The 14,258-nt window shown below is 41.1% G+C and overlaps 3 protein-coding genes across 3 annotated transcripts; 1 reads left to right on the forward strand and 2 right to left on the reverse strand.

The window, feature by feature from the left end:
* Nucleotides 1-1,179: 1,179 nt before the first annotated feature.
* LOC136068176 (uncharacterized) lies at nt 1,180-3,097 on the reverse strand. Its single transcript, XM_065774969.1, has 3 exons — nt 2,570-3,097; nt 1,745-2,391; nt 1,180-1,573 (listed from the first exon to the last, which is right to left on the reverse strand). The coding sequence occupies exons 1-3, from the start codon at nt 3,095-3,097 to the stop codon at nt 1,180-1,182; spliced, it is 1,569 nt and encodes a 522-aa protein (XP_065631041.1).
* Nucleotides 3,098-4,441: 1,344 nt separating this feature from the next.
* LOC136068177 (uncharacterized) lies at nt 4,442-5,299 on the reverse strand. The gene has a single exon (XM_065774975.1). The coding sequence runs from the start codon at nt 5,297-5,299 to the stop codon at nt 4,442-4,444; it is 858 nt and encodes a 285-aa protein (XP_065631047.1).
* Nucleotides 5,300-9,727: 4,428 nt separating this feature from the next.
* LOC112026126 (uncharacterized) lies at nt 9,728-13,701 on the forward strand. The gene is made up of 4 exons (XM_065774305.1): nt 9,728-9,955; nt 10,582-12,238; nt 12,326-12,667; nt 12,762-13,701. Exons 2-4 carry the CDS (start codon nt 10,583-10,585, stop codon nt 13,467-13,469), a joined length of 2,706 nt encoding a protein of 901 aa, XP_065630377.1. The 5' UTR covers nt 9,728-9,955; nt 10,582; the 3' UTR covers nt 13,470-13,701.
* The last annotated feature ends 557 nt before the right edge of the window (nt 13,702-14,258 follow it).

Raw genomic sequence — 14,258 nt, forward strand, 5'->3', positions numbered from 1 at the left:
CTTTATACACGATCATTGAGAACTCAAAACAGGCTGTAATAGTGACCTTCACGGCCTTATAAAGGCTCCCTGTAGTATTCATTAAAAAGTATACGTATCTAGGATAACACTTTTACATTTCATCCAGAGAGGTATTGACCCCCTTGAAATGCTTTAAGTGATGCTCATAGCATCTACTTTGATATGTATCTCTAGTCACACGAACCCCTTTTAGAGACATAGATTCCAACTGAGTTTGATGTCTAAATAGTTTGTTATACCTTAACCCAAAAGTAATACCGAGGACCTAATATAGCTTAGTTTCGGTTTAACACTTCCATTTATAGTGTACTAATTTCCACTAAGTTGTGGTCCGAGGACCTAACATGACTTAGCTTCTGTTTAATACTTCCGTTGATAGTGTACTAATTTCCACTAAGTTGTGGTTCGAGGACTTGACATGACTTAACTTCTGTTTAATACTTCCGTTGATAGTGTACTAATTTCCACTAAGTTATGATCCGAGGACCTAACATGACTTAGCTTCTGTTTAATACTTCCATTTATAGTGTACTAATTTTCACTAAGTTGTGGTCTGAGGACCTGACATGACTTAGCTTCTGTTTAATACTTCCATTCATAGTGTACTAATTCCCACTAAGTTGTGGTCCGAGGACCTGACATGACTTAGCTTCTATTTAATACTTCCATTCATAGTGTACTAATTTCCACTAAGTTGTGGTCCGAGGACCTGACATGACTTAGCTTCTGTTTAATACTTCCATTTATAGTGTACTAATTTTCACTAAGTTGTGGTCCGAAGGACCTGACATGACTTAGCTTCTGTTTAATACTTCCATTCATAGTGTACTAATTTCCACTAAGTTGTGGTCCGAAGACTTGACATGACTTAGCTTCTGTTTAATACTTCCATTTATAGTGTACTAATTTCCACTAAGTTGTGGTCCGAGGACCTGACATGACTTAGCTTTTGTAAAATACTTCCGTTGATAGTGTACTAATTTTCACTAAGTTGTGGTCCAAGGACCTGACATGACTTAGCTTCTGTTTAATACTTCTATTCATTTTAGAAGCACATATTGCAGGAGCAAGATAAATTATAAAGGAAAGTAAAGCACAACTTGTTAATAATAATACCTTTTCAGGTTGCTTACATTCCAGGGATGGAGTATAGTTTTTTCATCTAAATCTTCTAAATAGTAAGCCCCTTATCCCTGCTACAGATGTAATACGATATGGCTCTTCCCAATTGGACCCCAACTTTCCCCAGGCTGGGTTCTTGGTATTTCCTAAGACCTTCCTCAACACCAAGTCTCCTGGAGCTAATGGCCTTAGTTTGACATTTGCATCATAGCCCTGCTTCAGCTTGTGCTGGTAGCACGCTAATTGAACCATAGCTTTCTCTCGTCGCTCATCTATCAAGTCTAGACTTTTCCTCAACAGCTCGTCATTTCTATCTAGGGTGAAATTACTAGTTCTCAGTGTTGGAAAGCCCGTTTCAATAGGGATCACGGCCTCAGCTCCATACGTCATTGAGAATGGGGTTTCCCCTGTTGATCGTCGGGGTGTTGTTCTATACGCCCAGAGAACATGCAGAAGTTCTTCCACCCATCTTCCCTTTGCATCATCCAGCCTTTTCTTAAGTCCACCCACTATGACTTTGTTGACAGCCTCGGCCTATCCATTTCCCTGTGGATAGGCTGGGGTGGAATACCTATTTTTTATCCCCAAGTCGGAATAATACCTTCTAAAAGCCTTGCTGTCAAATTGTAGACTGTTGTCCGAGATGAGAGTTTGAGGAACCCCAAATCGAGTAATGATATTCCTTAATAGAAATCTTTTGACGTCAACATCCCTGATGTTAGCTAGAGGCTCAGCTTCAACCCACTTTGTGAAATAGTCCATGCCAACTAGCAGGTACTTCTTATTTCCTACTGCTCTAGGGAAAGGGCCAAAGATATCCAAGTCCCACTGAGCGAAAGGCCAAGGACTAGAAAGAGGATTGAGAACTCCTCCAGGCTGATGAATATTTGGCGCGAACCTTTGGCATTGATCACATTTCCTTACATACTCCAGCGCTTTCTTTTGCATGCCTGGCCACCAGTACCCTTGGGTAATCGTCCTGTGAGACAAAGACCTTCCTCCAGTATGACTACCACAAATTCCTTCATGTAGCTCTTCTAGAAGATCCTCCGATGCTTCAGGGCGTACACAGAGCAGATAAAGCCCAGAGTAAGAGCGTTTGTACAACTTCTTATCCTCGGATGGCCAAAAACAGGGAGCCTTCCTTCGTATCTTTTTTGCCTTTGACTTGTCCTCGGGCAGTATATCCTTCTCAAGGAATATTATTATAGGATCCATCCAACTACGCGCTGAACTGATTTGGTTGACCTGTAGCGTTTCCGTTGTTACTAAATAGAAATCTTTTGAAGTCCTCGACCATGACCATCCGAGGTAAATTTTGAGCCGAGGAGGTGGCAAGAGTAGCTAAAGAGTCTACATGGGCATTTCCACTCCTAGGGACATGGGTTATTTTAAAGAATTCAAAATTGGCTTGCATACGCCTAACCTGGCTCAAGTATTCCTGCATTCTTGTATCTCGAGCCTTCAGTTCTCCTCTGACCTGGCCCACAACAAGCCCTGAGTCCGAGAAGATTTCCATAGTTTTTTCGCCTAACTTATTGACTATTGCCATCCCCATTAGTAAAGCTTCATATTCCGCCTCGTTATTAGTAGCTGAAAATCCCAACCTTAGAGACTTCTCAATGATGACTTCCTCAGGAGATATCAGTACAAGTCCCACTCTAGACCCCCGCTGATTTGCTGCCCCATCCACATACACCGTCCAAGATGAAATAGGTTGCGCGGAGATGAGGCCAACTGATTTTTCATCCATGCCATCCTGGCTTGTCTCTATTTCTTCAGGACCTTTAGCAAACTCGGCCACTAGATCGGCGAGCACTTGACCCTTCACGGAAGTACGGGGCATATACTTGACATCAAAAGCCCCTAAAATTGTGCCCCACTTGGCAACCCTACCAGTATAGTCTGCACTTCGAAGTACTGCTTTGATCGGATATTGAGTCAGGACAACCATTGTATGCGCCTGAAAATAATGGGGAAGTTTTCTGGTAGCGTGCACCACTGCTAAAATGGCCTTTTCCAATGGCAGGTAGCGTATTTTGGCCTCGTGAAGAGACTTACTCACATAGTAGACTGGCCGCTATACTCCATTGTCCACTCATATCAGAACAAAACTAATCGCATAAGTGGTGATCGCTAGGTAGGAAAAAAGAACCTCGTCTACCTCGGGGCTAGACATGATGGGTGGCCGAGATAGATACTCCTTCAGCTGCTGAAATGCTAAGGCACACTCCTCAGTCCATTTGTATCCTTTCCACTTGTGGAGCAGCAAGAAAAAAGGCCTGCACCTATCCGCCGACCTAGATATGAATCTATTCAATGCGGCGGTCATCCCGATCAGCCTCTGGACCTCCTTGGGATTCCGAGGTGGTTACAAGTTAGCTATGGCTCTAATTTGATCAGGGTTGACCTCAATTCCCCTATGAGTCACCATGTAACCTATGATCTTACCTAAACTTACTCCAAATGAGCATTTGGATGCGTTCAGCCGCAATTTATGCCTTCTTAAAATCTCAAAAGTGTGGTTAAGGTCCATCACGTGCTCGGCCACTACCTTACTCTTTACGACCATATCATCAATATAAATCTCAATGTTTCTGCCCAACTGCGGCTCAAACATTTTCATCATCATTCTCTGGTAGGTAGACCCTGCGTTCTTCAGACCAAAGGGCATTACCTTGTAGTGATAATTTCCAGTGGGAGTGAGAAAAGCGGTCTTCTCCTGGTCGCCCAATGCCAGTGGGATTTGATGGTAGCCTTGAAAGGCGTCTAGAAAACTCATCCGAGGATGGCCCATTGTTGCATCCACCAACTGATCTATACGGGGCATAGGAAAAGGGTCCTTTGGGCACGCTCTGTTGAGGTTCGTAAAATCAACACACACACGCCATTTTCCATTTTTCTTTTTCACTACGACTGTATTGACCAACCACTGAGGGTAAAATACCTCCTTGATAGCCCCAGCCTGCTTTAACTTGGTCACCTCATCTTTAATAGCCTCGACGTGTACCCTGGACGGACACCGAGGTGGTTGTTTCTTTGGAATAGACGAGGGATTGACGTTCAGATGATGACAAATGAACTTCGGATCCATTCCCGGGGCTTCATAGGCACTCCATGCAAATACATCAACGTTTTTCCTAAGAACCTCAACCAACTACTCTTTCTCTGACAAAGGCAACTGAGCCCCAACCTGAAAGTACTTCTCTGGATCATCACCAACGCTCACCCTTTCCAAATCTTCACACCTCATTTCCTTTGCGGAAGCGCCGAACTGGGCTCCCTGAATCCTTGATTGCTATAAATCACCCTCGGCTGCGGCCGAAGTACTTGTCTCTAGCCGATGTTGAATGGCCATTATCATGCATTGCCTAGCCATGGTCTGATTTCCCAAAATTTCTGAAACCTCGCCTTCCGAGGGATACTTCACTTTCTGATGAAGAGTGGAAGAAACAGCCCCCAAAGCATGCAACCAAGGTCTACCCAAAATAGCCGTATACGGAGAAAAAACATCCACTACAATAAAATCCACCTCCATCATATTTGAACCAGTCTGCACAAGTAATCTAATCATCCCCAACGAAGCGACCGATTTGCCCTCGAAGCCCACCAGCGGGGAACTATATGTTGTCAGATCTTCAGGTTTCAAATTTAGCCCCCTGAATAAATCAGGGTACATCACCTCGGCGGCACTTCCATTATCAACCATCACTCTTCTCACGTCATACCCTCCGATCCTAATCGTAACCACCAAAGCATCATCATGCGGTTGTATGGTTCCTCTCTTATCCTCTTCTGAGAAGCCTAACACCAGCGAGGTGCCCGCTCTGGCTCTCTTCGGCCTCGAATTGGAGCCCTCCTCCGAGCACTGAGACACAGACATTACCCTGGAAGGGCAAGACCCAGTTCTTCCCGGGGCAGCAAATATAACGTTTATCGTGCCCAAAGGGGGTCCCCTCGAAGCATCCCCCTGAAACGCCGAGCCTACGTGGCCTCCTTGGCCGCCGGAGTGATGCAGAAGTTGGGTCAACTTCCCCTCTTGCACCAACTGTTCTAAGTGGTCCCACAGATTTTTACAATCTTCGGTGATATGTCCATGGTCTTGATGGTACTGGCAATAAAGGTTCCGATTACGCTTCGCAGGATCCCCCGCCATCCTATTGGGCCACCTAAAGAACGGCTCGTCCTTTATCTTCTCCAGAACTTGCTGTACTAGTTCTCGGAACATGGCACTAACCACCTAGGAGTTGGCAGGTCCTGACTGCCCCCCAAAGTCCCTCCAAGGTCGGTTGTTATTATACCGGTCCGGCCTGAAATCCCTCCTCTCTTGAGTTACTGCCTTAGACTTTCCTCTGCCCTGCATCTGATCCTCCTCTACTCTTCTATATTTGTCTATCCGATCCATAAGCTGACGTACACTAGTAACAGGCTTGCCAGTCAGAGACTTCCTAAGACCGTGCTCGGTTGGAAGACCTTCCTTAAAAGTGTTCATAGCCACATCATCATGAGCTCCATCTACCTCGTTGAACATTTCCAATATCTGTATGGGTTGTTCGTGTACTTCCCTCAAGATCCCCCCTGTGTTCGTGGGCTACCAATGGACTACTGTGCTAAGAGCCCCTAGACTCTGCCTGGTGCTGATTAGCATCCACCTGTTGCGGGCCTGTCAATGGTTGCTGCGGTGCTCCTTCTTCCATCGCGAGTATCACACTTGCCTTTCCTTCTCAACAGATCAAGTTCTTCCCATAAACGGCGCCAATTGTGGGGACTCAACTTGGATTGGACCCTGAGTATGTATGAGTTTTCAGCCTAACAAGCCTAAACAATAAATTTTTAGAGCATGTGTACAAGAACTAGTATTGTTCGACAGGAAAGGTTATATTTGCTGAGTAATAAGGGATATGTCAGGCTGATTGTATGAGAAAAATTCTCCTCGGCTAGGTTTTAGTGAGCCTCTCTTATGCATGGAATATCTGTTCTTCCTTTCTCCCTCCTTTCTCCTCCTCATTTCCCGTGTCGACTTAATGTCATCCGTTTCCATGTTATATACTACGTTCTTTCCTCCATTTCCATCGTACACGTGTAGTTCTTATTTTGGAAACTCCTTTTCTGTCCCATCCAGCACCTATCGGAACCTTTGCTCAGTAGCCATAAAGCTGCTTAGTTACTGTTCAGGTATCACCTCCACATTAATGTGGCCAGAGGGTTAGCTGGAAAGCATTTAATGGGGAGGTGATAGCCTTGGAAGATATTTGCTACCTTCCCCGACTCCTTAGGTTTATATTCAATTTCCAGTTCAGATACAACTTTGCGAAGTCTCCTGAATAAAATAAAAGTTACGTTCATCTCGGACTTTGGTGTCCTCGGACGTGCGTCATGCCACTATACACGATATCCATCCCTTTCTCCTATATTATCCCCTCAATAATTTTTTTACACTATCCTCGGATAACTAAGCGTCCTCGGATTGGGCCGTTGGGCCCTGAGCCCACTTCTAAGGATTCCTATATCTTTTTAAATAACAGACCCCACAGTAATTTAAAAAAAAAAAACTTAGCACATTATCATAATATTTACACTAACAAACAAAACAAATATTCCCATATGTTGTAATAACATAATTAATCACAATATTTTGTACTAAATAATCACAATATTAATTTAAAAAAAAAAAACTTAGCAAATAATTTAATCACAATATTTACACTAACAATAACAAATTCCCAATATGTTGTAATTTAATCACAATATAGTTCTAAATATTCCCCATAATCATCATAATATTACTACTAGTCATTATAGATATTTTTTCTTCAAGTATTCATGATGTTATAAAATGTGTATATAATGTGTCCAAAAAAAACTAGCAAATACTCACAATATATTAACAAATAAATTAATCACAATATTTACAGTAACAAATAACAAAAACAAAACTTTTCCTAATATGTTCTAAATTTTTCTTCAAAAAAAAAAACTAGCAAATAACAATGTTGTAAACACATTACCTGAGATGATGAGTGTTGTGTGAGACGAGTGTTGTGTGAGTGCAAAGTGAGAGTAGGAAAGTGATTATGAAGAGGAGTTGTTGCTTGTTTTATGAAGAAGAGTTTTATGAAGAGCTGAGTTTTTGATATGTTCAATAGTTTTTGATATGTTCAAAAAAGAGCTGAAGGTGTGACCGAGTAAGAAGAAAATAGGTCCCAATTGGGGACCATGGCGACACGTGGAGGGATGGGACTATTCTTGCTCAGTGCACATGGGGTGTCTGCCATGGATGAGACTGGGGATGAGACATTGCTGAGCAGATGAGACGGGAGTAACAGGAAATCGAGTTCAGAATAGATGAATTCAATGTATAGAAATCGATTCCTCTGGTCTCGGTTTCTATACATAGAAATCGAGGAAAGAGGAGACGATTTCTATGCATTGAAACCGAGTCCTCTGGACTCAATTTCTATGTATTGAAAACGTCTCCACTGGACTCGTTTTCTGGCCTCCGTGTCATACTTCGTCCACCTCAGCTGCTGGCAAAACAGGGAATGCTACAGTGAAATCGACTTCAAAATACTCGAATTGTTAGAAATGAAATTAGTTTGAAAGTTTGCCTAACTAATGATATTGTTTGGGTTTGATGGTTATTTTCTTAAAAACCCCCCCAAGTCATCATTGTTTGACTCGAATTTTTGTTTACATGCAAAATAATAAAACAAAAATAAAAATTATTCCTTTTTTTTTTTTTAATACCAACTGAAACATTCATTAAACTAAAAAGAGCTATACAAAAGATAAGCCTTATATTGGGATCGGGTTCATGTAACAAAATTGCCAGGACAATTAGCAGCTCTAGTAGCTAGATTAAGTACATGGGATATAACAAGTCCCGGAACAAAAATGACATATATAATTAGACTCTGCTGTTGTAACTGATATAGGTCTGATAGGAGAGCTTGATCCTGCCAAGAGGGATTGCTGGACTGGTTGCAGGTTTGCACTAGTCTCTTGTTGCTGCATAATACCAAGATTCTGCAGAATCCTAGGTTTTTGGCTTTCAGAATTGATTCCACCAATGCTTCCTGAGTTTCCATGTAAACAGATTGCCTACCACTATTGGCTCCACCTTTGAATAGAGTACTTCCATCCAGAGTAGTGGCTTCAAAAGCAAAACTATATCTCCTAGCCTTTCTATTTTTGTTTGCTGCCACTTTGATGAGGACCTGCTAGCTCTGGTGAGGGATGCTTTTGGTTTGCTTTGGATTTGCTCTGATTTTCTACACTTGGCTTTGGTTGAAAGCTTTTTAATACCTACAAATAAGAGATTGAGAAATTAGAATAACTTCAAAAGGGTTAGGAATCTGCCCTTGATGCAAAACCATATTCCTATGGTTCCAATTTGACCAAAGGATGGTAAAAAGAGTTTGTAAGTAATTCATTCTGTTGTGCTCCAAAGCTTTGCTTGAGATTATGCACTGACTTAGCCACTGTTCTGTAGAATTGCACTGAAGCTCAGAAGTTCTCAGTCCCAGAGTTGAGCCATGCCAAATAGGTCTTGCACAGGGGCAGTTCAAGAATAGATGTAATGTTGTTTTTTCCTCTTCATCACACATCAAGCATCAATTTGTAACATGGATACCTCTTTTCCTCATATTTTCAAAAGTAGGCAAGCTATTGTGCAGGAATTTCCATATAAATAGAAGTATTTTCGAGGGTAATTTTAAATTATACTTGATAACAATGTATTTGTCTTCTTTGTAACATAAATAAGAGAAAAGCAAAACAAAAACATTCTATAATAAGTTAAATAATTCATAAATACTTAAGCTTACACATAGTATAAACTTCATTAAACTGAAACTTTTAATCGGATAATCCTCAACTTTGTTAAGAAATTTTTTTAGTGTTTTTTGGGAAATTAAAATCTTAGAAAAGAAAGGAAATAGAGAAAGGAACAATAAGTGAAGTGTGAAACATGTTTAACTATTGTTACGAAGCCAAAACAAGTATTTTTTTTTTTTTTTTAAATCCTTTTAAAAAAGGTCAACCAATGTGGCCTGCGGATTGGCCTACCTCACTCACTCGACATTTCAACAGGTCAAGTGGTCAAGTTTGGATCAACTTATTTTCACAGGTTAAAAAAAAAAAAAAAATCCTCTCTCCATAGTTTTCCTTCGGGTCTAGGTGAATTATCAGATCCGACATCCGAGCCCATTTTTGCAAGATCTCCTTATTATAAGAACGGAGAACGGCAAGTCGTGTATACTTGATGAGTTTTATTCTCTGTTTTTTTTTTCAAAATTATTATTTTTAATAGAAGGCGAAAAGCACATTTTCGTCCCTACATTTTCACACGATTTCCGTTTTGGTCCCTAAGTTTTATTTTTACCGCTTTTAGTCCCTATCCTGAAAAACGGTTCCATTTTTGTCCCTCCCGTTATATCGTAAACGGATTTTGCTGACGTAGCAAACGGAATTGATACAAAATGATAAAATAATAGCTACAGTGAATGTTGGTGATCACGGTTAGTTATTCCCGCCTTAGAAGTCACGTGTCCCTCACGTGACCATACCTTTTTTTTGTTTTTGATCAGAACGTAACCCTCCCTAACCCAAATAAAACCCAAAATGACGCTATTCACACCTGAACACACATGACGGCAAGACCCATAGATTTGTGCAATCCCTAATCTCTTACCTTACCCGTTGCTCATCACAAACCATAGATTTGTACAAAAAACCCACAAGCAAGCTCAAAAAATCTCAAATCGGCAAGCATAATCACAGAGCTTCAGAGTGTTTGTGCTGAGCTGCGAAGGTATTATTTCTCTCCAACTCTCTCTCTCTCTCTCTCTCGTTATGTGTCTCTCTCTCTGTGTTATGAATGCCATCTGAATCTCAGCTGTTGGGTTTTGAGAATTTGGGTATTTTGAAATGTTGTGTTTTGTTATTGCTCTGGAATTTCAATCTCTCTGATTTATCTCTCTCGTTGTGTCTCACTCTCTCTCTTCCTCTCTCCCTTTATAGCTTTTGTAGTGGACATAATACTGTCTGTGATAGTGGAATATTTTTGGGATTTGCATTGTTTGGCTGTTGTGTGTTGCTTTTGGTATTTGCAGCTCTGTTTGTTTACTTTTTGTTTTACTTTTGTTTATCAGGGACCACAATACTGACTGTATTTTTGTTGGCATTTGTGGTTGTTTGTCTGTATTGTGTGTCACTATTGTTTATTAGGGACCACTATATTGACCTTGATATCTTTGTGTTGGTATTTGCATTGATTGTCTGTATCGTGTCTTGCTTTTCAATAAGTGGCTGGGTCCATGTGAATGGGTTGTCGGTATTGTATGCTTTTTTATTTGTTTATTAGCCTAACAAAGTATTATTAATTTCAAATAGTGGATATCTTTTTCATTCTGTTTTCTGCCCGTAACTTGCATGCAGGATGGATGAGTTTTTTAATCTGCATGTCCACCATGGTGGGCATTTCATGTGGAACCCTCAAGTGTATGTGGGAGGGACAATTGATATAGTGTATAATTGTGACCCAGATAAGTGGTCAAAAGTAGAAATGGAGAGTATTTGTAGGGAGTTTGGCTACACTGAAGTAGATAAGTTATGGTATAAAATGCCTGGTGTGAACCCAGAGCACGCAAATTTCCATCAGGTGGTTGATGATGATGCTGCTATGTTCATGACTGATTTGGTAAAGGGATATGAGGAGATTCATGTGTTTGTGGAGCATCCAGTGCATGAACCAGTTGAAGTACCTGATAGTGAACTAGAAGGTGTAGGTGTAGATGCTGAGTACAGACCTGATTTTTCACAATTTGGAGGTTATGATAATGCTGAATTTGTTGATGATGAAGTTGAGGAGGTTTGTGCTGAGCAGGTTTGTGCTAGGAGGGCTGGCAAAGCACCAGTTGTTGATGATCAAGTTGAGGAGAGTAGTGAGGGTAGTGAGGGTAGTGAGGATGAGAGGAGTGACTTAGAAGAAGAGCCAGAAATTCAACCAGTAAATATTGGTGAAGATAGTACTGATAGTTGGGACAATCAAGCTGAAGATGATGAGGTTGAACCAGGACAAATGGGTGGTGGTGTCATGAATTCTGACTATGAGAGTGAGGAGCTGCTTAGCCTTGACGAATCATCATCAAGCAGTGAGGATGGTGATGATTCAAGTGATGATGACATTCAAGAAGCAGAGGTTGACAATTCTATTAGGAAAAGCAAATACCCAATCTTTAGGCCAGTACCCAAAGCTGAGCACCTTAGGTTTGAGAAGGATATGTTGTTCATCTCAACTAAACAATTTAAAGATGCTATAACTGATTATGCAGTTGCTGGTGGTTGGGGTATAAAATTTGTGAAAAATGACTTGGTGAGAGTGAGAGCCCGATGCCAGCCAGGGTGCAACTTTGTTGCCTACCTTGCAAAGGTGCCAAGGGAGAAAAGTTTTAGATTGAAAACATTGAACATGGAACACACATGCAGCAGAAGTTATAAAAATCCAAGGTGCACAGCATCATACATTGGGAAAAAGTTAGCGAAGAGGGTTAGGAGACAACCTGACATAAAGCTTAAGGACATTCAGGATGCTGTGCATGAGAAGTATGTGGTAAACATAAGTGCAGGCAAGGCAAGTAGGGCTAGAGAAAAAGCTCAAGATGCTGTTGATGGGGCCCACACTGCACAGTTCAACCAACTATGGGAGTATTGTGATGAGTTGAGAAGATGTAGTCCTGGGAGCACAGTATTGATGAAGGTGCATACTTTTAATGATGGTGATTTGGCAGCCGAGCATGGATTGGCAATTGGGCTACCATATTTTGAAAGAATCTACATCTGCCTGGAAGGTTGCAAGAAAGGCTTCTTGGCAGGGTGCAGGCCAATCATTGGTCTAGATGCATGCCATTTGAAGACCAAGGCAGGTGGTCAGCTGATGTGTGCTGTTGGCAGAGATCCCAATGATGAATACTTTCCCTTAGCATATGCAGTAGTTGAGGCTGAAACAAAGGACACTTGGACTTGGTTTCTTAATTTATTGCTTGCTGACATAGGAGATGACAAGAAATGGGTGTTCATATCTGACCAGCAGAAGGTATGATGGTAGATTTATTGCTTGTTGAATTAATTGTAGTTGATGGTAGCTTCATTGCTTGCTGAATTAAATGATTGTGCTTTGCAGGGGTTGGTGAACACCTTTGTTGACAATTGGCCACAGTACGAGCACAGGATCTGTTGCAGACATTTATACAATAATTTGAGGAAACATCATCCTGGTGTCCTTATTAGAGACCTGTTTTGGAAAGCAGCCAAGGCTACCTATCAGCAAGCATTTGAGAGGGCAATGAATGAGCTAAAGGAGGTGGATGAAGATGCATTCAAATGGCTGCAGTCTCACTCAACAACTATCTGGGCTAGGCACATGTTCACAAGTGATGGCCAGAGTGACACCATCCTGAACAACATGTGTGAAAGCTTCAACAGCATGTTAGTTAAGTTCAGGAGCAAACCTATAATTACCATGGTATGCATAATTCTCCCTTTCATCTGCATTATGATCCATAGACCTGTGTAATTCATGAATGATTAATTCTCTATTTCTCTCTATGTGCTTGCAGCTTGAATGTATTAGGTTATATCTGATGACTAGATTTCAAGCAAACAGAGAAATGATTATGAAGGTGGAATCTGAGTTGTGTCCTAAAATAAGGAAGAGGCTGTACAAGGAGAAGTTGGCATGCAGCAAGTGGATAGCATGTTGGGCTGGTCGTACGAAGTTTGAAGTGAAGAATGGGCTGGAGAGTTTCATTGTGGACTTGGAAGAGAAGAAGTGTAGCTGTAGGAAGTGGGACATACTTGGCATGCCATGTTGCCATGCCATTTCTTGTATATTTTTCAGCAGAGAAGATGCTGAAAAGTATGTCAACGCTTGCTACAAAAGGACTACTTACATTGATTGCTATGAACCCATTATAGAGCCCATCAATGGCCAGAATATGTGGAGACCTAGTGGACTACCACCTGTGCAACCCCCTATCAAGAGGAGACCTCCTGGTAGGCCTAAGAAGAAGAGGGCACTAGAGCCTGATGAACCTAGAAGTCACAGAAAAAATAGAGGTCTAGGCATCTCAAAACAATGCAAGAGCTGTGGGAAATTAGGACACAACAAGAGGAGCTGCAAGGGAGAAGTAGGAGGGAACTCTTCCTTGCCTGGGAGTGCATCCCAAGCCAGTAGGACCACAAGTGCACCTCCACCCCCCACTGATAACCAATCCAATCCAAGACCAACAAGACAGAGGAAGAGAGGTGCAGTCACTAAAAGATAGCAAGCTGAAGCAGGACCTTTTTTTTGTTGTGCTATATGTTGAAAGCACTCTTCATATGTTTATGTAACTGCTAGAACAATTGGCATTTTGGTATACTTATATGATGGCTGACTAAGTCTTTTTTTTGTATGAATGTGCTTGGTAGACTTTGTCCTACATTTTGTAATTATTGTGGTACACCCAAAACAGTCATTGGTGTTAAATATTTTGTAATTATTTTGATTATTGGTAATATTGTGATGATTCAGCTTCCATTATTCAGATTTGCTGGTTTTTAGCTTTAATTTTTAAAAGGGTTAAACTCATGTCTTTTGGATGAAGCTTGAGTGTATTACGTAGTCTATGCAGGTAATATTCAGTTTAATGTGCTGGAAAGTTTGGTGATTATGCAGGTGTGGTGAGCATTGGAGTTTAATGTGCTGGGCAGTAGCCAGTTTTAGAGGTTAATGATGTTAAATGATGTTTTATGCAGTGTGCTGGGCAGTTGCCAGTGTATTATGCAGGCTATGTATGTTTTATGCAGTGTGCTGGGCAGTGACCAATGTATTACATAGTCTATGTATGTTTTATGCAGTTTAATGTGTAATGAATGTAGTTTTATGCAGTTTTATGATGTATGTTTTATGCAGTTTAATGATGTATGGATTAATGAATGTAAATTATGCAGTATAATAAATGTAAGTCAATCAATGTGGGCATTGGAGTTCCAGTTTATGTAGTTTAGTAATTTATGTGATGAATTATGCAGTTTAGTTTTGAGAGATGCTAAATATTTTGCATAACCCTTTG

Source organism: Quercus suber, unplaced genomic scaffold (assembly GCF_002906115.3).
Source record: "Quercus suber isolate HL8 unplaced genomic scaffold, Cork oak 2.0 scaffold_7, whole genome shotgun sequence".
In the NCBI taxonomy this organism is placed as follows: Eukaryota; Viridiplantae; Streptophyta; class Magnoliopsida; order Fagales; family Fagaceae; genus Quercus; species Quercus suber.

Bases quoted from the DNA above. Each gene is read 5' to 3' on its own strand.
- LOC136068176 (XM_065774969.1), bottom strand. From the start codon at position 3,097: ATGGTTGTCCTGACTCAATATCCGATCAAAGCAGTACTTCGAAGTGCA. The intron at 2,392-2,569 runs GTTAGGCGTATG...GAAACGCTACAG, and splicing joins TGCAGGAATACTTGAGCCAG to GTCAACCAAATCAGTTCAGC. The intron at 1,574-1,744 runs GTATTATTCCGA...CTGGGCGTATAG, and splicing joins GACAGCAAGGCTTTTAGAAG to AACAACACCCCGACGATCAA.
- LOC136068177 (XM_065774975.1), bottom strand. From the start codon at position 5,299: ATGGCGGGGGATCCTGCGAAGCGTAATCGGAACCTTTATTGCCAGTAC.
- LOC112026126 (XM_065774305.1), top strand. From the start codon at position 10,583: ATGGATGAGTTTTTTAATCTGCATGTCCACCATGGTGGGCATTTCATG. The intron at 12,239-12,325 runs GTATGATGGTAG...TGTGCTTTGCAG, and splicing joins TCATATCTGACCAGCAGAAG to GGGTTGGTGAACACCTTTGT. The intron at 12,668-12,761 runs GTATGCATAATT...ATGTGCTTGCAG, and splicing joins GCAAACCTATAATTACCATG to CTTGAATGTATTAGGTTATA.